General features: G+C 43.5%; 1 protein-coding gene and 1 long non-coding RNA gene across 9 annotated transcripts in view; both read right to left on the bottom strand.

Annotated features, from left to right (window-relative positions):
- Positions 1-587: 587 nt before the first annotated feature.
- The window catches only part of rbpms (RNA binding protein, mRNA processing factor), a 22,433-nt gene continuing 3,814 nt past the window's right edge, over positions 588-19,206 (bottom strand). Inside the window, exons 5-9 of one of the 8 annotated variants that reach the window (XM_082156923.1) lie at positions 14,875-15,025; positions 13,818-13,936; positions 3,085-3,154; positions 1,400-1,427; positions 666-751 (exon numbers count right to left, since the gene is read on the bottom strand). In XM_082156923.1, coding sequence (XP_082013049.1) covers positions 3,092-3,154; positions 13,818-13,936; positions 14,875-15,025 — 333 coding nt within the window. In that variant the 3' untranslated portion in view covers positions 666-751; positions 1,400-1,427; positions 3,085-3,091. Of the gene's footprint in view, positions 752-1,384; positions 1,486-3,084; positions 3,155-13,817; positions 13,937-14,874; positions 15,026-19,206 lie in introns of all 8 variants that reach the window. The other 7 variants (XR_014202230.1, XR_014202232.1, XR_014202231.1 and 4 more) reach the window with 7 other exon arrangements.
- Positions 4,357-7,225, bottom strand: LOC309488673. Its single transcript, XR_014202234.1, has 2 exons — positions 5,404-7,225; positions 4,357-4,960 (listed from the first exon to the last, which is right to left on the bottom strand). It is a non-coding gene; the product is annotated as an uncharacterized lncRNA (long non-coding RNA).

Genomic DNA, 19,206 nt, shown 5'->3' with positions numbered 1-19,206 from the left:
GAGAAGAGAAGAGAAGAGAAGAGAGGAGAGGAGGAGAGGAGAGAAGAGAAGAGAAGAGAGCAGGAGAGGAGAGAGGAGGAGAGAAGAGAAGAGAAGAGAAGAGAAGAGAAGAGAGGAGAGAAGAGAAGAGAAGAGAAGAGAAGAGAAGAGAAGAGAGGAGAGGAGGAGAGGAGAGAAGAGAAGAGAAGAGAAGAGAAGAGAAGAGAAGAGAAGAGAAGAGAAGAGAAGAGAGAGGAGGAGAGGAGAGAGGAGGAGAGAAGAGAGCAGGAGAGGAGAGAGGAGGAGAGAAGAGAAGAGAAGAGAAGAGAAGAGAGGAGAGGAGGAGAGGAGAGAAGAGAAGAGAAGAGAAGAGAAGAGAAGAGAGGAGAGGAGGAGAGGAGAGAAGAGAGGAGGAGAGAAGAGAGCAGGAGAGGAGAGAGGAGGAGAGAAGAGAGCAGGAGAGGAGAGAGGAGGAGAGAAGAGAAGAGAAGAGAAGAGAAGAGAAGAGAAGAGAAGAGAAGAGAAGAGAAGAGAAGAGAGGAGAGGAGGAGAGGAGAGGAGGAGAGGAGAGAAGAGAGGAGGAGAGAAGAGAGGAGGAGAGAAGAGGAGAGAAGAGAGGAGAAGAGAAGAGAAGAGAAGAGAAGAGAAGAGAAGAGAAGAGAAGAGAAGAGGAGAGAAGAGAAGAGAGGAGGAGAGAAGAGAAGAGAAGAGAAGAGAAGAGGGTGAGGTTTGTTCTTGTGGAGCTTGTGATTGTCCTGGTTCACAGCAGAAGCTACAATATCAAAAACAGAGAGTAAAGAGTATAAATGACCCGTAACAGATGACAGGTCATGTGTTTATACAAATCAAGTACTTGTAATTTGACTCCATCATTCACCAAACAAGCACATGATTAATACTTAAAACATTAGAATATCATTAAAAACAGGCTAGGAGAAACAGTTTTTATGTTATTGATAAAGATGAATTTCTTCAGGAACATGTTCCTTCGCTCTTTACTGTACGTTTGTTCAAGATTATTCTTGTCACATCAAGTAGATAAGAGTTTCATCAAAAGTACAAATACAAATTTATAACATTATGTTATTGGTAATTTTAGTAATTTAATTGACAGTTATTACCAGACTTTCATATCAGTAGTAATGAAGCAGTGATGATGCGTCTGTGTTGGTGGATATAAGTGCTCTTATATTTGTGTATAATGACACTGAATTTAATTTCATGAGCTTGTTTCTGTTCATCAGTCCAAACTCTTCCTTCACATAATATAATAATTTACACTCAAATCAATATTCCACATCCATGTGTGTATTTATCTGGCGTGCAGCTGTGTAATAAACGCCTCTGATGTGTGTCTGGGGTTTATTTTGTGGCAATGAGCGACTGACTGAACATTATCGCTTACATGACAGATACTCACTTCTTGTTTCAGACAGACGTAGCTGTATCTGGCAGAAGAGAAAGAGAGAAAGATCAGGAACTCGTCTGTCGCTTCACACCTGCAGACTGACAAACATGACAGAGGGCTTCAGTCAGCTCCTCATGAAGATCGCTTTCTCTGTGATTGTGTTAAAGGGGTGGTAAAACACGATTTCACTTTTCTAACTTTAGTTAGTGTGTAATGTTGCTGTTTGAGCATAAACAACATCTGCAAAGTTACAACGTTCAAAGTTTAAAGCAAAGGGAGATATTTGCTTTTAAAGAAATCAATTTCTAAGAACTACAGAAACGGCTGATAAGGACTACACGACATTCCTGTGGGCTTGCTGACATCACTAAACCCAACATTTACATAAACCCCTCCTCTGGGAACACAATACATAACGGGGGCGAGGCCATTTTATGTTGCTTTGGAAAAGAGTTGTTGTGGTAGTCGAGTGTCTTGGCGCTATGCCGTCGAAACGCTGTTATTTTCACCCAGATTGCAGGTCCACTTTGTTCAGTCTTCCTAAGGACGGTTAAAATTTATTTTTAACTCGGTCCCTCATAATTATAATCCAAATGTCGCACTCTGTGCTGCACATTTTCCGGAGGAAAGCTTCCTCAATCTACACGAGTTACAATGTAGGATTCACACAACGGCTTGTCCTGAAAGATCGAGCAGTTCCAACTTTAAAAACAGAAGCTGTTTACGAGCCACAAACTGTAAGTATGATTTTTTCGTTGACGTGTTTTCCTGTAATAGTTCGTATTGTTAATTGTACGTTGTAGCGAGGAAGTAAACAAAGGAAAACGCTGTTTGGCTCCACAAACCAGTTTGTTAAATGCTAATTCATATCCGACAAACACATACAAACTTCTGTTTAATATCACCAGCGCAGCGAACTTGGAATGTTCGAGGTTGTTGTCGTTTCACTGTAAATTATTCGTTGATTATAGCTTTTATGTATTGTTTATCTACATGCATGCTAAACATGGTTTGTGTTTGATTTGGCTGTTGTAAAGCCAATGTTTAGTGTTTGTATTGGGTTAATAGTTCTGGCGACAGATATTTAGCTACAATCGTTTTAAATATACAAAAGTAACAGTGTCATATAGCGATCACAATAGATCTGCAGCCTTAAAAACAAACATACCTTTCTGAAACGTCCTTAAACAGCTGTTCTTGACCAGTTTCTGCTCGATTCTCTCCACTAACATTCTCTGGGTCTGATTCGTGCTCTAACTGATTATGGGAATATTAACGCCGTTGTTTACTGAAGCAAAAACTACCGGTAAGGGGCGTTTCCGAAACAATGTGAACTTGGCGGTTAGCGAATCACAACACACTGAGCCAGCTAACCAATCTGAGCCCATTGCGTATTTTTGAGGGCGGGGCTTCATAGAACCAGGAAATATCCGACCGTTTTTACAAGAAGGGACAGAGCAGTGTAGAATAATGGTTAAATATGTGAAAAATAATGCGAATTTTTAAAAACGAAGCATGAACACATGTTACAGTGGACCCCACAAACACAATCAAGCCTTCGAAAAAAGGTGTTTTACCACCCCTTTAAAATAGTTCAGATCTAATGAAACAAGGACCAAATAGTCAATGAATCATTCTAGATTAGTCAAGTATCAAGATGATGCAGTGCCTTGCGTGTGAATGCGTGTTAAACTCACATATGCGTCAACAGAACTGTCGGCTCTTCCAGCCCTGATTGGTTGCGTCGGCAGTCGGCAGCCAGCGAATCTGACAAACAAAACTCCAGTCAGAACATCTGTATGATCATTTACATTCATGTGTACAGTAGATCACTAGCTCTAGAGACAGAGGCATACTCATCTGCAAAACTCTACAGTTAACCAGGTTAGGGTTAGGAGTTAGTACTGGCTGCAGATAAAGTCCTTCTTGTTGGTGATTTTAATATACATGATGATAACGAAAAAGATGCATTGGGATTGGCATTTAAAGACATTCTGAACTCTATTGGAGTTAGACAACACGTGTCAGGACCTACTCATTGTCGTAATCATACCCTAGATCTAATATTATCACACGGAATAGATGTTGATGCCGTTGAAATTCTGCAGCAGAGCGATGACATCTCAGATCATTATCTAGTCTTGTGTAAACTTCATTTAGCCAAAGCTGCAAAGCCGACTCCGTGTTACAAATATGTTAGACCTATCACTTCTGCCACTAAAGATTGCTTTATTAATAATCTTCCTGATCAGTTTCATCATCTCAGCATCCCAGATAGCTTAGAAGAACTCGATATTGCGACAGAAACTTTTAACTCTCTCTTTTCCAGCACTTTAGACACAGTTGCTCCTTTGCGCTTAAAGAAGATTAAATAAATTGAGCATCTTGTTAGTTCAGGTACCAGTCCAGCTGTGACACACTCATCACAGCGGTCTCTTTATATCCCCATTCATTCAGCCTCTCTATTGCTTATCTACACGCTGCATCTAACTCCCCCCTCCATCCCCAACTCCACCTAGCTGAATCTCTAATCTAATAAACTCTGTCTAACTGTCATAGTTAATTTCAATCTATCATCTTTCATGTATTTTGTGTTCTTTACAACTCTCATGTAAATTGTTAATGTAATTATGTATGCATGATTACTGGATCTGTTGTGTTACCCCAGGGGGGTTTACTTGCTGCTCCCCCTGCTGTGTTCAGGCATGGCTGCATGGAGGGGCGCATGGATTTCGGCCCATAACAGAACCATACCACCAACACTAACTGTATGCATCATTATAATAAACATACATTTGACGAAAGTGGCCCTGACTGAAAATAGTCCAACACCGTGGTACTGAGCACACTCAGGCCCTTAAGAGAGCAGCCAGAAAAATTGAGCGCAATTGGAAGAAAACAAAACTTTTTCTTCTTTTTCGCATTTCATGGAGAGAGAGCACGATTGCGTACAGAAAGGCCTTAAAAACTACTCTCTTGGAAGAAAACAAACACAACCTTTGGTATTTATTTGAAACAGTGGCTAAACTAACGAGAAATAAAGTTTCAACCCAAGTTCCAAAGTTCCAAACAGCACAGCAGTAATGACAAGAGAGAATATTATAATATTAGAGAGAAAATTATAACTATGCAACCGTCTACTACAGTATCGCATCAGGCAGTGCATTGTAGTCTCCCTGAGGAAAAATTGCATTCATTCATTACTATAGGAGAGGAAGAATTGTCTAAACTTGTTAAATCATCTAAATCGACAACATGTATGTTAGACCCTATACCGATTAAGCTATTTAAAGAGATTTTTCCAGAGGTCATAGATCCTCTTTGTTATGATTCCTGTCTTATGTTCCCCTTGTCTTGTGTGGACTTTTGTCATTTCCTGTCCTGTGCCATGTTTTGTAGTCCCTTGTAGTTTTTACTGTTTATTAGGCTCCCCAGGTGTTTCTGATTAGCCACGCCCCCTTGTCATCTTATTAAACTTGTTAGTCTCTGTATTTAAATCCTGTGTCTTGTTTCAGTGTTTGTGGGTTCTTGAATTTGTAATGTTCCGGAGCCCATGTTTGTCAAGTTCTGAGTCTGTTTAATTAAAGCTAGTGATGGCAAAATGAGGCTTCCTGAACCACTGATACCTCGCAGCCCATTGCTTCAGCCAAAGGTTCATTACTCGAAGCTTCATTCAGCATTGCTCACTAGTGACACCTAGCTACTGTGCAAAGAAATAGCAGACGAATTCATTCATTCTGAACCAGTGTCCCCAGTTATCTAACTCTCTGACTCTGACACTACTACAACTGCTTTTACTACTGCTGACAACATCCACAAGGTGGCGCGAGTTTCGAACCGCCTTTTATCCGGAAGCGACACTCAGACCAAACCGATGACGTATCCACACAAACCGTTTGTTGTTTGTCATCAGTCACGTGATTTTCACGTTAACAACACAAGCCTCGAATCGCGGCTTCATCTGGCACGCCCATTTTTTCTCGACACAAGCTCCGACGCCTCGGTTCAAATGTCACATCACTAATTAAAGCTGCTGCACGTGGATCTTGCTTCGTCCTTTATTTCAACCTACAGCGTTACAGAAGAACCCAATACTGATTTATTTATTCAAATCAGGACAAATCAATCAAGACTGATTTATTTATTTACAGCCCTTTATGGCCCTGACAGTATGTGTGTATGTATTTTATTGTATGTGAACATATAGGTATTTTCTGTGTTTTGTAAGTGTTGACCTGCCCGGGGACTACGGACGAAAATTAGCCTTTGGTTAAATCCGGTGCAATGCATGAAATGTGAATTTTATGTTAAAAATTGTGCATGGTCCCTTTATAAATAAAAAAAATAAAAATAAGAATGGATCTAGCAGCAGCTTTGGGGAGTCTCCAGCCAAGAAGGCAGCCACGCCTGATTCTGGTTCCCAGGATGGCTGCCGCCACATCGCCTGAGAGTTTGCCTCTGGCCAAGATGTCCGCCGCCACACCTGAGAGATCATCCACGGCAAAGATGGCCGCCGCCACGCCTGAGAGATCGTCTCCGGCAAAGATGGCCGCTGCCATGCCTGAACCTGAGCTTCTTCACGTCACGTCACGTCTGCCGATCCGGAGACTGTTCACGTCACGTCTGCCGAGCCAGAGTCCTGTTCCCTGTTATCTAGTCTAAGTCTGTCTGTCTAGTTTTGAGTTTATCTAATAAAGCTGCTGCACGTGGATCCTGCTTTCTCCTTTGATTCAACCCTGCATCATTCTACTCTTCTTAATATCATTAATTCATCTTTGTCATTAGGATACGTACCAAAAACTTTTAAGCTGGCTATGATTAAACCGTTTGTTAAAAAACTGCAACTTGATCGTACAGAATTAGTCAATTACAGGCCGATCTCGAATCTACCTTTTCTGTCAAAGATACTAGAAAAGGCGGTATCCTCACAACTATGTTCCTTTTTAGAAAGAAATGATATCTGTGAGGATTTCCAGTCAGGATTTAGACCGTACCATAGTACTGAGAATGCTCTCATTAGAGTCACACATGATTTGCTCTTATCATCCGAATGTGGTTGTCACAGAACAGAAGGAAACAGACAGGTAAGTGATATAAACAAGGTCTTTATTGAGCAGAGGCACGGAGTGGGACAGCAATGGAGACTGGTGAGTATGTAGCAGAGAATCAGAGTTGATTGATGAACTTAGCTGAGTGTTAATCTTGGTCACTAGATTGTAGATCGTCGAAGAGGATGCGGCAGGCTGAAGGCGGAATACAGATGACAGTGTAACACTCCACTATATATAATGCAGACTATAAACAAAATAATAGGAACAAAAGTCCTGTTTCTAGATCAACTAAGGAGGAGAAAAAAATACTACCCAGCACGGATAAATAAGCAGCCAACCAAAGTGTATTTACAAAACAAAAAGAAAATGTACAATATTACAATGTTACACCACAACGATAGTATATGTGTGTGTGTGTGTGTGTGTGTGTGTGTGTATTAAGTCTTTTAGTCCAGCGTGCACTAACGTAGAGTTCAGATCTGCCTCACCGGTATGATTGTTGAAGCCATGAGCAGGATCTATGAAGTTTGTGACTGAAATAAGTCCACAGTGATGAGTAATCCACCCAACTAACAAAAGGAAATACTCCTCCAAGGATTGGCAGCAAAGCGCTCCAAAACCAGCAGGCAAAAAGGTAATCCACAATGAATCGGGAAAGTTTGTGAATGAGAGTATGCTCTCCCGAAGACTGGAATACCGGTTCCATATATGGAAAAACACATAGTATTTGTGCTATATAAGCTCCTCTTATCTGTTTTAATGTGTGTATGTCTTTAATCCATACTGGGTCTGCCTGTCATGTGACTGATCACATGACAGGAAACAAGAAATAGCCAGCATAATGGAAGCAGCATGGCAAACAAACAGGGTCTCTGCCAAGACAACCAAAACTGTATCGAGGAGTTTCTTTTAAGGACTTACCATTCCAGCAAACCTCATCACTTTTCATTGGATTATCACTACAGTTGGATTGTATATACACCGGTGGACACTTACACATTGGGACTTACAGCTCTTAAAACAGGGACTGTTTTATGGTATGGGACCAATGGACTAAACAGGTTTCTATGTTGTATTGTGTTGTGTTGTTTTAAGTTCCTTGTAGAAATTGTAAATACACTTCATTTATTCACTTCATTTCTGTTGTCATCTCATCTTTTAAAACACTTCAAAAACTCTCACAGTTTAATCTGGACCCAAGGGCTGCCGAGTCCATAGCCACTTTCAAGAAACGGCTGAAGACGCTTATTTTTCGACAGCATTTGATCCAGTAATACTAACTTTCTTTTCTATTCTATTCTGTTCTATTTAAAAAAATACAAATAAAAAATTAACATTTACTGCGTTAGATTAAACTGAGAAGGGTCATAGCACTTGCATATTGTTGTCCTACTGTTAGTTTAACTGCTTCTATTGTTCTTATTCGTAAGTCGCTTTGGATAAAAGTGTCTGCTAAATGAGTAAATGTAAATGCAATTTTATTCATATAACTAAACCGATTAGACCAATTGTTACAACGGATGATAGAAGATGGAGTTCGGTAAAGGAATCCTTGAGGTAGGTATTCATGGTTAGGTATCAGAGTCTGTAAGTGTACGTAAGGATGAGACCAGACAAGGAAGTGAAGGAGAAGTGCCTCTTTATAGTGTGTGCTGTTGATGATGTGCAGGTGCAGTGAATCAGAATTCCGGGGAGAGTGAACGAGTGGGCGGAGCATGCTGATCTGGTGACTCCGTGACAGTACCCCCTTCTCCACAGGTGGCTCCTGACGGCTGGATAGAACGATGATGACGGGGTCTACCTCGACCCCTGGGAGCCGGTCTATCTGGGTGTTCAGTATGGTATTGTGTGAGGAGCACAGGATCGAGAATGTCATGACGAGCTACCCAGGAGCGCTCCTCGGGACCATAATACTCCCAGTTAATGAGGTACTCCAGCCTAGGACCCCGTCGTTGCGAGTCTAGGATAGCTCGGACCCGGTAGATGGCTTCCTCTTCTGCGAAGTTGGGAGGAGGAGGTACCTCATCACCATTAGATTCTGTGGGAGGAGAAAACATGGGTTCAGAGTGAGGTTTAAGGACTGACACGTGGAAAGAGGGTGAGATTCTGAAATTAGGTGGAAGGTTTAGCCTGTAGGTGACCTCGTTGAGCTGCTTCTGTACAGTGAATGGACCTATGTACCGGAGACTTAGGCAGGGACGGATGTCCCGTGTCGAGAGCCACACCTTCTAGCCTGGTTGGTAACGAGGGATAGATGTTCTGTTGGTGTCCGCTTGTCTCTTGTGTCTCCTCACTGTCTGTTGGAGATGCACATGAGCTGAGTCCCATACCCTCTCGCTCTGCTCGAACCAGTGGTTGACAGCTGGAACCTCCAAGGGCTCACCCGACCAGGGGAATAATGGAGGTTGGTATCCCAGGATACATTGGAAAGGGGTGAACCCTGTGGTGGATTGTCGTAAGGAGTTCTTGGTGTACTCTGGCCATGGGAGGAATTTGCTCCAGCTGTCCTGGTTCTGATGGCAGTAGGACCTCAGATATCCCCTGATTTCCTGGATCTTCCACTCAGTCGAAAGGGTACGTGAGCTACCTGGGTGTCCAGAGCCCGGAGATGTATGAGCTGAGTCCAGAAGGGGCAGGCGATAAGTTGGTGGAATGTAGAGGAGCCCTTCTCGACCTCCCGGCGTAGCAGGGTTTGAGCGAGTAGCCTGGGTAATTTGCTCATCGATGGTCCATTGGATAGAACTGACGATCATGGCAGGAGGGAGAATAGGTTGGGAGAAGAATCTTCAGGATCAGGTTGATGAAGACGTGATAAGGCATCAGCCCTATGGTTCTCATCCCCAGGTCTATATGAGATGGTGAAATCGAACCTGTGGAGCCAGTGTCTCCACTCCTCCAGCGCTAGCTTGATGGCGAGCAGCTCACGATTACCAATGTTGTAGTTCTGCTCCACCAGGGATAGCTTCTTGAAATAGAAGGCACATGGATGGAGTCTTGGAGGATCACACTGCCGCTGAGAGAGGACCACTCCAACCCCGTTAGAGGAGGCGTCAACCTCGACGACAAACGGAAGATCTGGATCTGGGTGGACCAGGACCGGAGCGGTTTGGAAGGCCTCCTTGAGTTGTTGAAATGCTTCAGATGCTGACGGGGTTAAGGACAGAGACTTGGACCGGCCCTTGAGGGAGAAGGTCAGAGGTGAACTGAGTAGGCTATAGTTGTGAATAAACCGTCTGTAGAAGTTTGCGAATCCTAGGAAGCGCTGGAGCTCCTTGATGGTAGTGGGTTGAGGCCAGTTCCGGATGGTATCCACCTTCCTCTGGTCCATCTGGATGCCACGTTGATTGATGACATACCCCAGGAAGTGTACGGAGGTGGTATGGAACTCGCATTTCTTCAGCTTAAGGTAGAGATGGTGATGGCGGAGTTTCTCGAGGACCTGCGTCACGTGAAGGTGATGTTTAGCCAGGTTCTGGGAATAGATGAGGATGTCGTCTATATAGGCCACGACAAATCGTTGGAGGAATTGCCGGAACACCTCATTCATATAGCCCTGGAAGACAGAAGGTGAGTTGAATAGGCCATATGGCATGAACCGAGTTTCATAGTGACCTGACGGAGTAACGAAGGCAGTCTTCCACTCATCACCTCGGCGTATACGAATGAGGTTGTATGCGCTCCGCAGGTCCAGCTTGGAGAAGATGCAAGCTCCCCGTAGCTGTTCCAGAGCTGCCGGGACCAGAGGAAGTGGATAGCTGTACTTTACAGTCTGGGAGTTGAGGTGACGGTAGTCGATGCATGGCCTCAAGCCTCCGTCATTTTTAGCCACGAAGAAGAAGCTTGAAGTGGCAGGGGATGTAGATGGTCTGATGAATCGTTGTTGAAGTGCCTCCTGGATATGCTCCTCCATGCCCTTCTGCTCCGGCATGGGCAGTGGATATACTCTGCCTTTGGGTAGAGTAGCCCCAGGAAGTAGGTCGATTGCACAGTCCCATGGCCGATGTGGTGGAAGTTGGGTTGCCAACCGCTTACTGAAGACATCCTGAAATGCCCGGTTTTCTGGAGGAATCTCCACCTTGTGATCCATCTCCGGGCTCTCAGCGGTGGTAGAATTGAGTAAGTGATGGTGGTTCCGGAGTGGTGAGTGAAAGAGAACGAGGCTTTGAAGATTTTTGAACAGAGGAGAGACTGGATTGGAAACAGGTATTACTCCACTGCAATACTTCCCCGGTGTTCCAGTTGATATGTGGTTGATGTTGTGACATCCACGGGCATCCCAGGATGAGGTCTGCGGTGGATCCTTCCAGCACCATGAACATCACTCTTCAGTATGCAGGCATCCGATGCAAAGTGTCAGTGTGGGAGAGAAGTACCGGATACGACCACGACCCAGCGGCTTCCATTGGGTGGTGTGAATCCTCAAATCCTGAGAGCAGCGCATCTTACGGACACTCAGTTTTTGGAGAAGTTGGGTGGAGATGAAGTTCCCCACGGAACCCGAGTTGATGAGAGCTTGTGCTGAGACACAAATTAGGTTAGGACATGTACAGTTGTTCGGGATAAAGAGTTTATTTGAGGTGGAAGTTGGATAGTACTCACTGCTGGGTGTGGTGGTCGAACTGGACCGACAGTGATGACATGACCCTCTCTCCCACAATAAAGACACAGTTGATGGAGAATTCTTCCCTGACACTCCGCATGCATTAGGTGGTAGGAGTCTACCTGCATGGGTTCAGGTGCGGGAAGGACGACAGATGGTGCAGAGGCTGGAGGATACACAGCGGGGTTCAGGAGAGAGCAAGCGGTGAGATGTTGAGCGACTCGGATGGTCTTTTGGATGAAGTTCTCAAGACCTATCGCGTCATCATAAACTACCATCAGTTGACGGATATCGGTGTTGAGTCCTTGTCGGAAAGCGGTGAGCAATGCAGTCTCATTCCAGCCACTAGCGGCAGCTAGAGTGCGGAACTGGAGAGTGTAGGTGCTGATAGAATTATTGGCTTGGTGTAAGTTGAATAATTGGTTGTGAACAGATAGTTCCGAGGCGGTTTGTCCAAACACTTCTTTAAAGTGACTGAAGAAAGCTGAGAGTGAAGTGACGATTGGGGCATTGGATTGCCACAGTGATTGAGCCCACTGTAGGACGCGTCCAGACAGCAGCAAGATGACAAATGCTACCCTGGCGTGAACGGTGGTGAACTGGTGAGACTGCAATTCAAAATACAGTGAGCACTGTAGCAGGAACCTGCTGCAATCCTCCGACTCTCCGGAGAATGTCACAGGTTGGGCCATGGGACTAGCAGAGGCAGCAGATGAGTGCAGGAGAGATTGACGTGCGGCTTGAATCATATCAGCGGGAACGGCAGGTGGGTTGTCAGACTTAGAAGGTTGAAGGGACAGATTAACTGCGTGAACCAGATCTGCAAACGGATCGATGGGACGATCCGCTGCAGTTTCCATGGGGCTCTGCATATGGTCTGATCTTCTGTCATGGAACAGAAGGAAACAGACAGGTAAGTGATATAAACAAGGTCTTTATTGAGCAGACGCACGGAGTGGGACAGCAATGGAGACTGGTGAGTATGTAGCAGAGAATCAGAGTTGATTGATGAACTTAGCTGAGTGTTAAACTTGGTCACTAGATTGTAGATCGTCGAAGAGGATGCGGCAGGCTGAAGGCGGAAGACAGATGATGGATGACGGATGATAGAAGAGGGAGTTCGGTAAAGGAATCCTTGAGGTAGGTATTCACGGGTAGATATCAGAGTCTGTAAGTGTACGTAAGGACAAGACCAGACAAGGAAGTGAAGGAGAAGTGCCTCTTTATAGTGTGTGCTGTTGATGATGTGCAGATGATGTGAATCAGAATTCCGGGGAGAGTGAATGAGTGGGCGGAGCATGCTGATCTGGTGACTCCATGACAGTGGTTGTATCTCTCTATTAGTGTTACTCGATCTTAGTGCTACATTTGATACCATCGACCACAGCATTCTTTTAAATAGACTAGAAAATTATTTTGGCATTAGTGGAATTGCATTTGCATGGTTCAAATCATACTTACTTATCTGACCATTATCAGTTTGTACCAGTAAATGAAGAGATGTCTTATCGATCACAAGTTCAGTATGGTGGTGTACCACAAGGCTCAGTACTAGGACTGTTGCTGTTCACACTGTACACGCTACCCTTGGGAGATATCATTAGGAAGCATGGCTTTAGTTTTCACTGTTATGCTGAAGATACTCAGCTGTATATTTCCTGGCGCTCTGACAAAACTAATTCACTAAATTAACAAAATGCATAGCTGATATAAAAGTTACTAGTTTGGATGACTAGTAATTTCCTACTACTTCAGAAAAAACCCCCGAAAAAAACAGAGATTCTAATTATTGGGCAAATTCCTCCACATGCAATAACCTAGAATACTGTCTAACACTTGTTGTTCTGTCAAGTCTTCGTCGTCGGTTAGGAACCTGGGTGTGCTCTTTGATACCAATCTTTCATTTGAAAGCCATGTTTCTAGCATCTGTAAAAAGAATATCAAAATCGACTGATGGCGGTAGATCATTTTCCTATTTAGCACCTAAACTCTGGAACAGTCTTCCTAACATTGTCCAGGAAGCAGACACACTCTGTCATTTTAAATCTAGACTAAAAACACATCTAAATGCTTTTGACACTTGATTAAGCAGAAAACCTGTCAGATAATAAAAAATGCCTTGGCTATGTATCTTTAAACCATTAATCATCATACCGCATATCCATTTCTTGAATACATTCATACCTCAAGACTACTGAGTGTTTATAATACTTAGTATATAACTATATTACTATTGCTGCGCTCTGATTAGCTTTTAAATGCACACGCGTGTTGCGCTCCAGGTGCAGGTGTGCGTTAACTGAGCATGCAGTGATGAGCTGTAGGCAGGTGTGTGTTACCTGAGCGTGCAGTGATGAGCTGTAGGCAGGTGTGTGTTACCTGAGCGTGCAGTGATGAGCTGTAGGCAGGTGTGTGTTACCTGAGCGTGCAGTGATGAGCTGTAGGCAGGTGTGTGTTACCTGAGCGTGCAGTGATGAGCTGTAGGCAGGTGTGTGTTACCTGAGCGTGCAGTGATGAGCTGTAGGCAGGTGTGTGTAACCTGAGCGTGCAGTGATGAGCTGTAGGCAGGTGTGTGTTACCTGAGCGTGCAGTGATGAGCTGTAGGCAGGTGTGTGTTACCTGAGCGAGCAGTGATGAGCTGTAGGCAGGTGTGTGTTACCTGAGCGTGTAGTGATGAGCTGTAGGCAGGTGTGTGTTACCTGAGCGTGCAGTGATGAGCTGTAGGCAGGTGTGTGTTACCTGAGTGTGCAGTGATGAGATGTAGGCAGGTGTGTGTTACCTGAGCGTGCAGTGATGAGCTGTAGGCATACGCAGCAGGTGGCAGTTCAGCGGGGTACAGCGGGTATGATGCCCACCCATCAGGACTGCTTGGATACAGTGCAGGCACTGTGAAGTCATCTAAACAACAACAGGACTAGCATGAGTTTACAGGAGAAGAGTCTAAGGGCCCTATCTTGCACCCAGCGCAATTGACTTTGTACACCGACGCATGTATCATTCCTATTTTGCACTCAAAACACAGCAGACTTTTCCCTCCACAGATGCACGTCGGTAAATTAAGGAACGAACTTGCACTCCCGGGCGCGGTTCAGCGAAAAGAGGAAGCGTGTTCCGGCGCAAACGTTCCCTGGTGCTATTTTGCAGTTCCAGAAAACAATTCCGCCACAGACCAGGAAAAACCTAGTCTAAAGTCAGTGGCGTGTTCAGATGCTATTTTAAGGGTTCATGCTTGGCCATAATGTAGCGTATGGACAACGCGCGCACACTTTGCTTCTCTCATCTACACAGACGCAGCAGTTCACATTTTTGCAAACCATACATAATTACAATGAAAAATATTCCAATGCTCCCAAGTGCCTTCAGACTGGGCTCACAGGACAGTAGCATGGCGCTATTGGATTGCGTTCCCCATTGCATCAGAAACTGACGCAATGTGAGAGAACCGTATCAGAAAGGGACCATTTCAGTTACTAATGTAACCTCAGTTCCCTAAGATAACGGGAATGAGCATTGCTGGCAGTACTAATACGCTCACTCACTAGTTGATGCTCGCCGCTCCTCAGTTCGGCCACTCCTATTCTGACGATATGGCATCCAGCGCAGACTTATATAGGCCGTCGGCTCCACCTGTTCTGCTGTGTCTGTGGAGGTGCACATACGTGATCCAATCAGGCTTCAGTATTTCTGAGAAACAGAGTTTCTCCATAGCATCAGAAACTGATGCAATGCTCGTTTACGTTATCTCAGGGAACTAAGGTTGCGTTAGTAACCGAAGCGTTTATGTTACGTCCTCATTTAGACAGAAAGACGTATGTGTGTGTGTGTGATTTACTCACAGGGGTCTCGGCTGACACAGGGCGGTCCAGGACTGTGTCGGGATGGAGGAGGGTTTGGGATTCCCACTAGTTTGTTCTTGGCCATCTTGGTATTGGCTTTGGCAAACTCCAGCCGTAAAGTCTGGGGAATATCCGGGTCAAAGCGAACTCCCTGAAAAACAGGACTCAAACATCATTACAGCAAACATGTCTTCCTCTTGCTGAAATCAATCTCATCCTCGCACCACACAACTCAAATTATATGTGCTTTATTCATCTCATTTCTACAGCAGGGTTTCTCAGACGGTGGGTCTCAGTACAAGTGAGCTTGCGGAGATCTCATGTCAGGTTTCAGGTTTTTCTTTATACACTTTCACAATAAACACTGTTTCAGAGCAGCTTTGAATACTGGATTACTGTGTCGTATTATGCATCAATTACAATGATAGAAAATGTATTATTTTGTAGGATTAGTCCATAATTCTTTTATTATTCCCACCTTTGAGCAAGCCAGAGGAAACTGTGGCAAAGAACAAAAAACACTTTATTTTGGTGTTACAGGATGGAAAAACAGACAATGTTGGCAGGCCAGTTCTCCTTTAGTATATAGTCTAAATCTAAAGTCAACATTAGCCTGCTGTTGCTATATAGTTTGGACTGTTGAAATTGGTGAGATCCTCAGATGAGGCAGACGCAGGTTAGATCTGGTGTTACGATGGTCAATTGGTAGCCTGGTAATACCAGACTCTGTTACTTCACTTTGCTTCGTATACAGAGTCTGGCATAGCATAATAGAGAAGTGTTTTCTCTCTCGCGGGGGGGCGCTTGTCTGAAGTTTAAAATCATTGATTACCCGTAAGCCAATCACATAACGTTTGGTTATGGCGTGTGTTATGCGCATGCTCAGCCGCATCTAACTTCCACTGTAAACGCATGTATGATGCAAAAACTAAACCATCGAGCGAAATACCGGAGTGAACATGGCTGTGAATGACTTTTGCAGATTATGTGAAGTAAATCTACGCATCCACGGTACAATCAGCGTCTACGTCACGGCTCTCAGCCCGCCCTCTGTTCGTTGATTGGCCCGGCTGTTTTGAGGCCGGTGGAAAACTGAAAGATAGGCTGCTATCTCAGACTGACTACAGGAGCGAAATGAAATTAGCGGAAGTAGGAAGTCTGACGTAGTCAGGCTAGTCAATTGGCACAGGTTGATATTGTAATCTCACTGTGCTTGCTTATTAAAAACCACCGCTAATCAGTAAAAATAATACATCGGTTGACCTCTAATGCAATATTACTCCAGAAACACTGAACTAATGAGATTAAGGGCCCTATCTTGCACCCAGCGCAATTGACTTTGTACACCGACGCATGTATCATTCCTATTTTGCACCCGCGCAAAGCGAACTTTTCCCTCCTCAGAAGCACGTCGGTAAGTTAGGAAATACACTTGCGCTCCACAGGGCGGTTCAGCGCAAAGAGGAGGCGTGTTCCGGCGCAAACGTTCCTTCATGCTATTTTGCAGGTTTAGAAAACAATTGCGCCACTAACCAGGGGCTCGTTCTTCGTACGTCGCTTATTACATCCGAGATCAAATGACACATCCAAGATGATATCATCGCGCTAATCATGATCTGGCTAACTCGGTTCTTCGAACACACTTGCCGGATATGATTAGTATAGCTGTATTGAGTTATCTGAGATAATTGCGCGTTCATGCGCTGGGTTAAAAGGGGATATGTATCGATAGTAGAAACATTGATCAGCAACGCTGCTATTGGCTGTTCAGCGTGGCCAAAGAGCGCGCACAGTTTTTCTCCTCAGCAGAGCAAGAACAGTCGAAGTTTATTCTGAATTTTAATGTTTAATCAAAACGCCAGGGAACACCTCAAAGTCTGCAAAAGCCAGGAGAGAGGGCTGGCAAAAAGTGGCAGACAATTTAAATCCGTAAGAAGTGGCCATGTTAGATGTTTTTAATCACTTAATAGCCTATATTTTTGTATTTTAATAGTTGCATAATTACTTTGTTCATTGTAATGTCAGAGTCACCAGACTAGAACATGGGAACAAATAAAAGTGAAGTAGGCCAACAAAAATATTCTACATAATGGTAATTTTTAGTTATATTATAGTCTCTTTTATAAAAGGCACTGTTAAATAAATGGTTGTCTGTTTATGCAAGCAATCAAGAAAAAGATCTTAGTAGCCTACACTGTAAAATAATTTTTGCTGCATTAAATTAAGGCTGTATAGTCATTTCAACTGTTAAATCTTGAGTAATGATGAATTGCTTTGACTTGTGAAAGTGAAAACTGATAAACTTATGTTAATGTAAAAATATTTTGCCATGAGTTATTGATCACATTTTTCCAGAGTTCATTCCCCAGTTCATTCCCCAGTTCATTGTAATGACATTGTGTTTTTCTCTTTTGTGCACTTTTACATAATACACCAACACTTGTATCTGTTCCCAAGAAAGCGGTGGCTGAAATATGTGCAGTAAGTGGACATTTTCTAACTTTCCAAAGGAAAGAAAGTATAAGACTTTGTAATGTCCATTTGTTTCCATTGCACTGGACAGTGAATAAACCCTCTCAGATAACTGTCATATGGAGGAACTAGCCTACCTGCAAGTGCATACATAACTTTACTTCATTTATACTTGTATGCTTTATGGCTGCAATATAAGTGTCAGGATTCCACATCTACAGAAAGGCCTACAGAAGAGTCTGCACAGACAGAGGAGACATAGGCCTACAGGTGGGCAGTGGATAGCCAACTTTTCCTTTTTATTTGTTGCATGAGGCATGTGTCTAATATCTCTTGTTGCAGGCACTTGACCACTGGCTTTTCTTTACAAAGAACAATTGAAATAAAACTCAAGGAACTAAGTATATTTGTCTTTTATTAAACATTTAATGAAAAGTGTTTTTTTTTTTGTGTGTTTTTTGGCAGTGTTGTGTAATATGGCACATGCAACAATGTCACAGGCCCTGTCAGGTGTGCAACCCTCAGACTTTTCCGACACTGAAATCTTCCCTTTAGTTAGCCACAGTTAATTTCATTGTGTGCCCTTGTCCTGGCTAGAGCTGCATTGTAACTGGTTTGGGTCAGGGAATGGGGTCATAAACACCTGTCTGCAGGCAGGAACATGTCATAATCACCTATGAAGAAATGCAGTTCTGTTAGGATCAGCATAAGTGTATGTAATACAGTGAGCTTGATATTTAATTGTGGAACTTTCCTTACCACTTTCAAATAATGTGCATAAATGTGAATCTCTGAAAATTCTCAAGTCATACACAGATCCTGGCCATTTTGCTTTCACATTTGTGATATGGAAGATTTTAGTCAACTGCCTTTTTTTTTATTTGATATAATATTATTAATCTGGAATATCAAGAATCCCAATAGTAACTGGGCTGCACATTTACATTGTGAACCCCCTTTCTGTTCACATAATCCCCTTCATTGAGGCCTTGATGGCAGTCTATGGTCTAGCCTATAGTCTATGGTACCAATCACGTTAGTGAAGCCTGAGTGACATATACTGTAATCGGCATGGTCATGATTGCATGATCTTCATAAAAAATTATGATAGCCTAAAAAATAAAAATTTGCTTTAAAAAAACTGCTTTACAACATTGGGTCTTCAGTGGCTTGGAAATGCCACAAAAAAACCTAAAACTGTTTTTTAAACCTAAAAGCGGCAGGTAAACTCCGAATGACACGACAGACAGCACTTTCCATCAAGTTCTCCGCATCTCCAATAGTGTAAAGGAAAGAGCCACTCGCAAATAATCTTAGGGCAATGCAAACAGTTTGTGCTGTAGTTAAAGCCCGACTCCGACAAGTCGAAAATAAATGTGCGTTTCCAACAAATGAATAATGTAAACGACAATCTCACGAGTCACGAGAAAAAATATACATCTCAGAAAGTGCACTATCGCTCAGCGCTGGACTTCCCGTATCAGCTCCGCTTATGAAGCCGCAGTCTAATCCTGTTTACATGAAATAAGCCTCTGCTCCCGAGCAGGTTTAAGCTTACGGACCTGTTGCTATGACAGCAAGTCCAGGATGAGCGTCGAAGAACCAAACAATCCAAGATCATGCCAAATCGTCAACAATCAAATCCAGCTAACTGAGTTAGCGACGTACGAAGAACAGGCCCCAGGAAAAAATTGTTTAAAGTCAGTGGCGCGTTGCGCATGTTATTCATATGCTATTTTAAGGGCGCATGCTTGGCCATAATCAATGTAGCGTGTGCACAACGCGCACTTTGATTCTCTCATCTACACAGAAGCAGCAGTTTTCATTTTTGCAAATCATACATTATTACGATAGATAGAT

The sequence above is a fragment of the Leuciscus leuciscus genome, assembly GCF_965113295.1.
Source record: "Leuciscus leuciscus genome assembly, chromosome: 2".
NCBI classification, from domain to species: Eukaryota; Metazoa; Chordata; class Actinopteri; order Cypriniformes; family Leuciscidae; genus Leuciscus; species Leuciscus leuciscus.
Note: the sequence above shows the minus strand (reverse complement) of the source record. Positions and strands in the feature narration are given on the sequence as shown.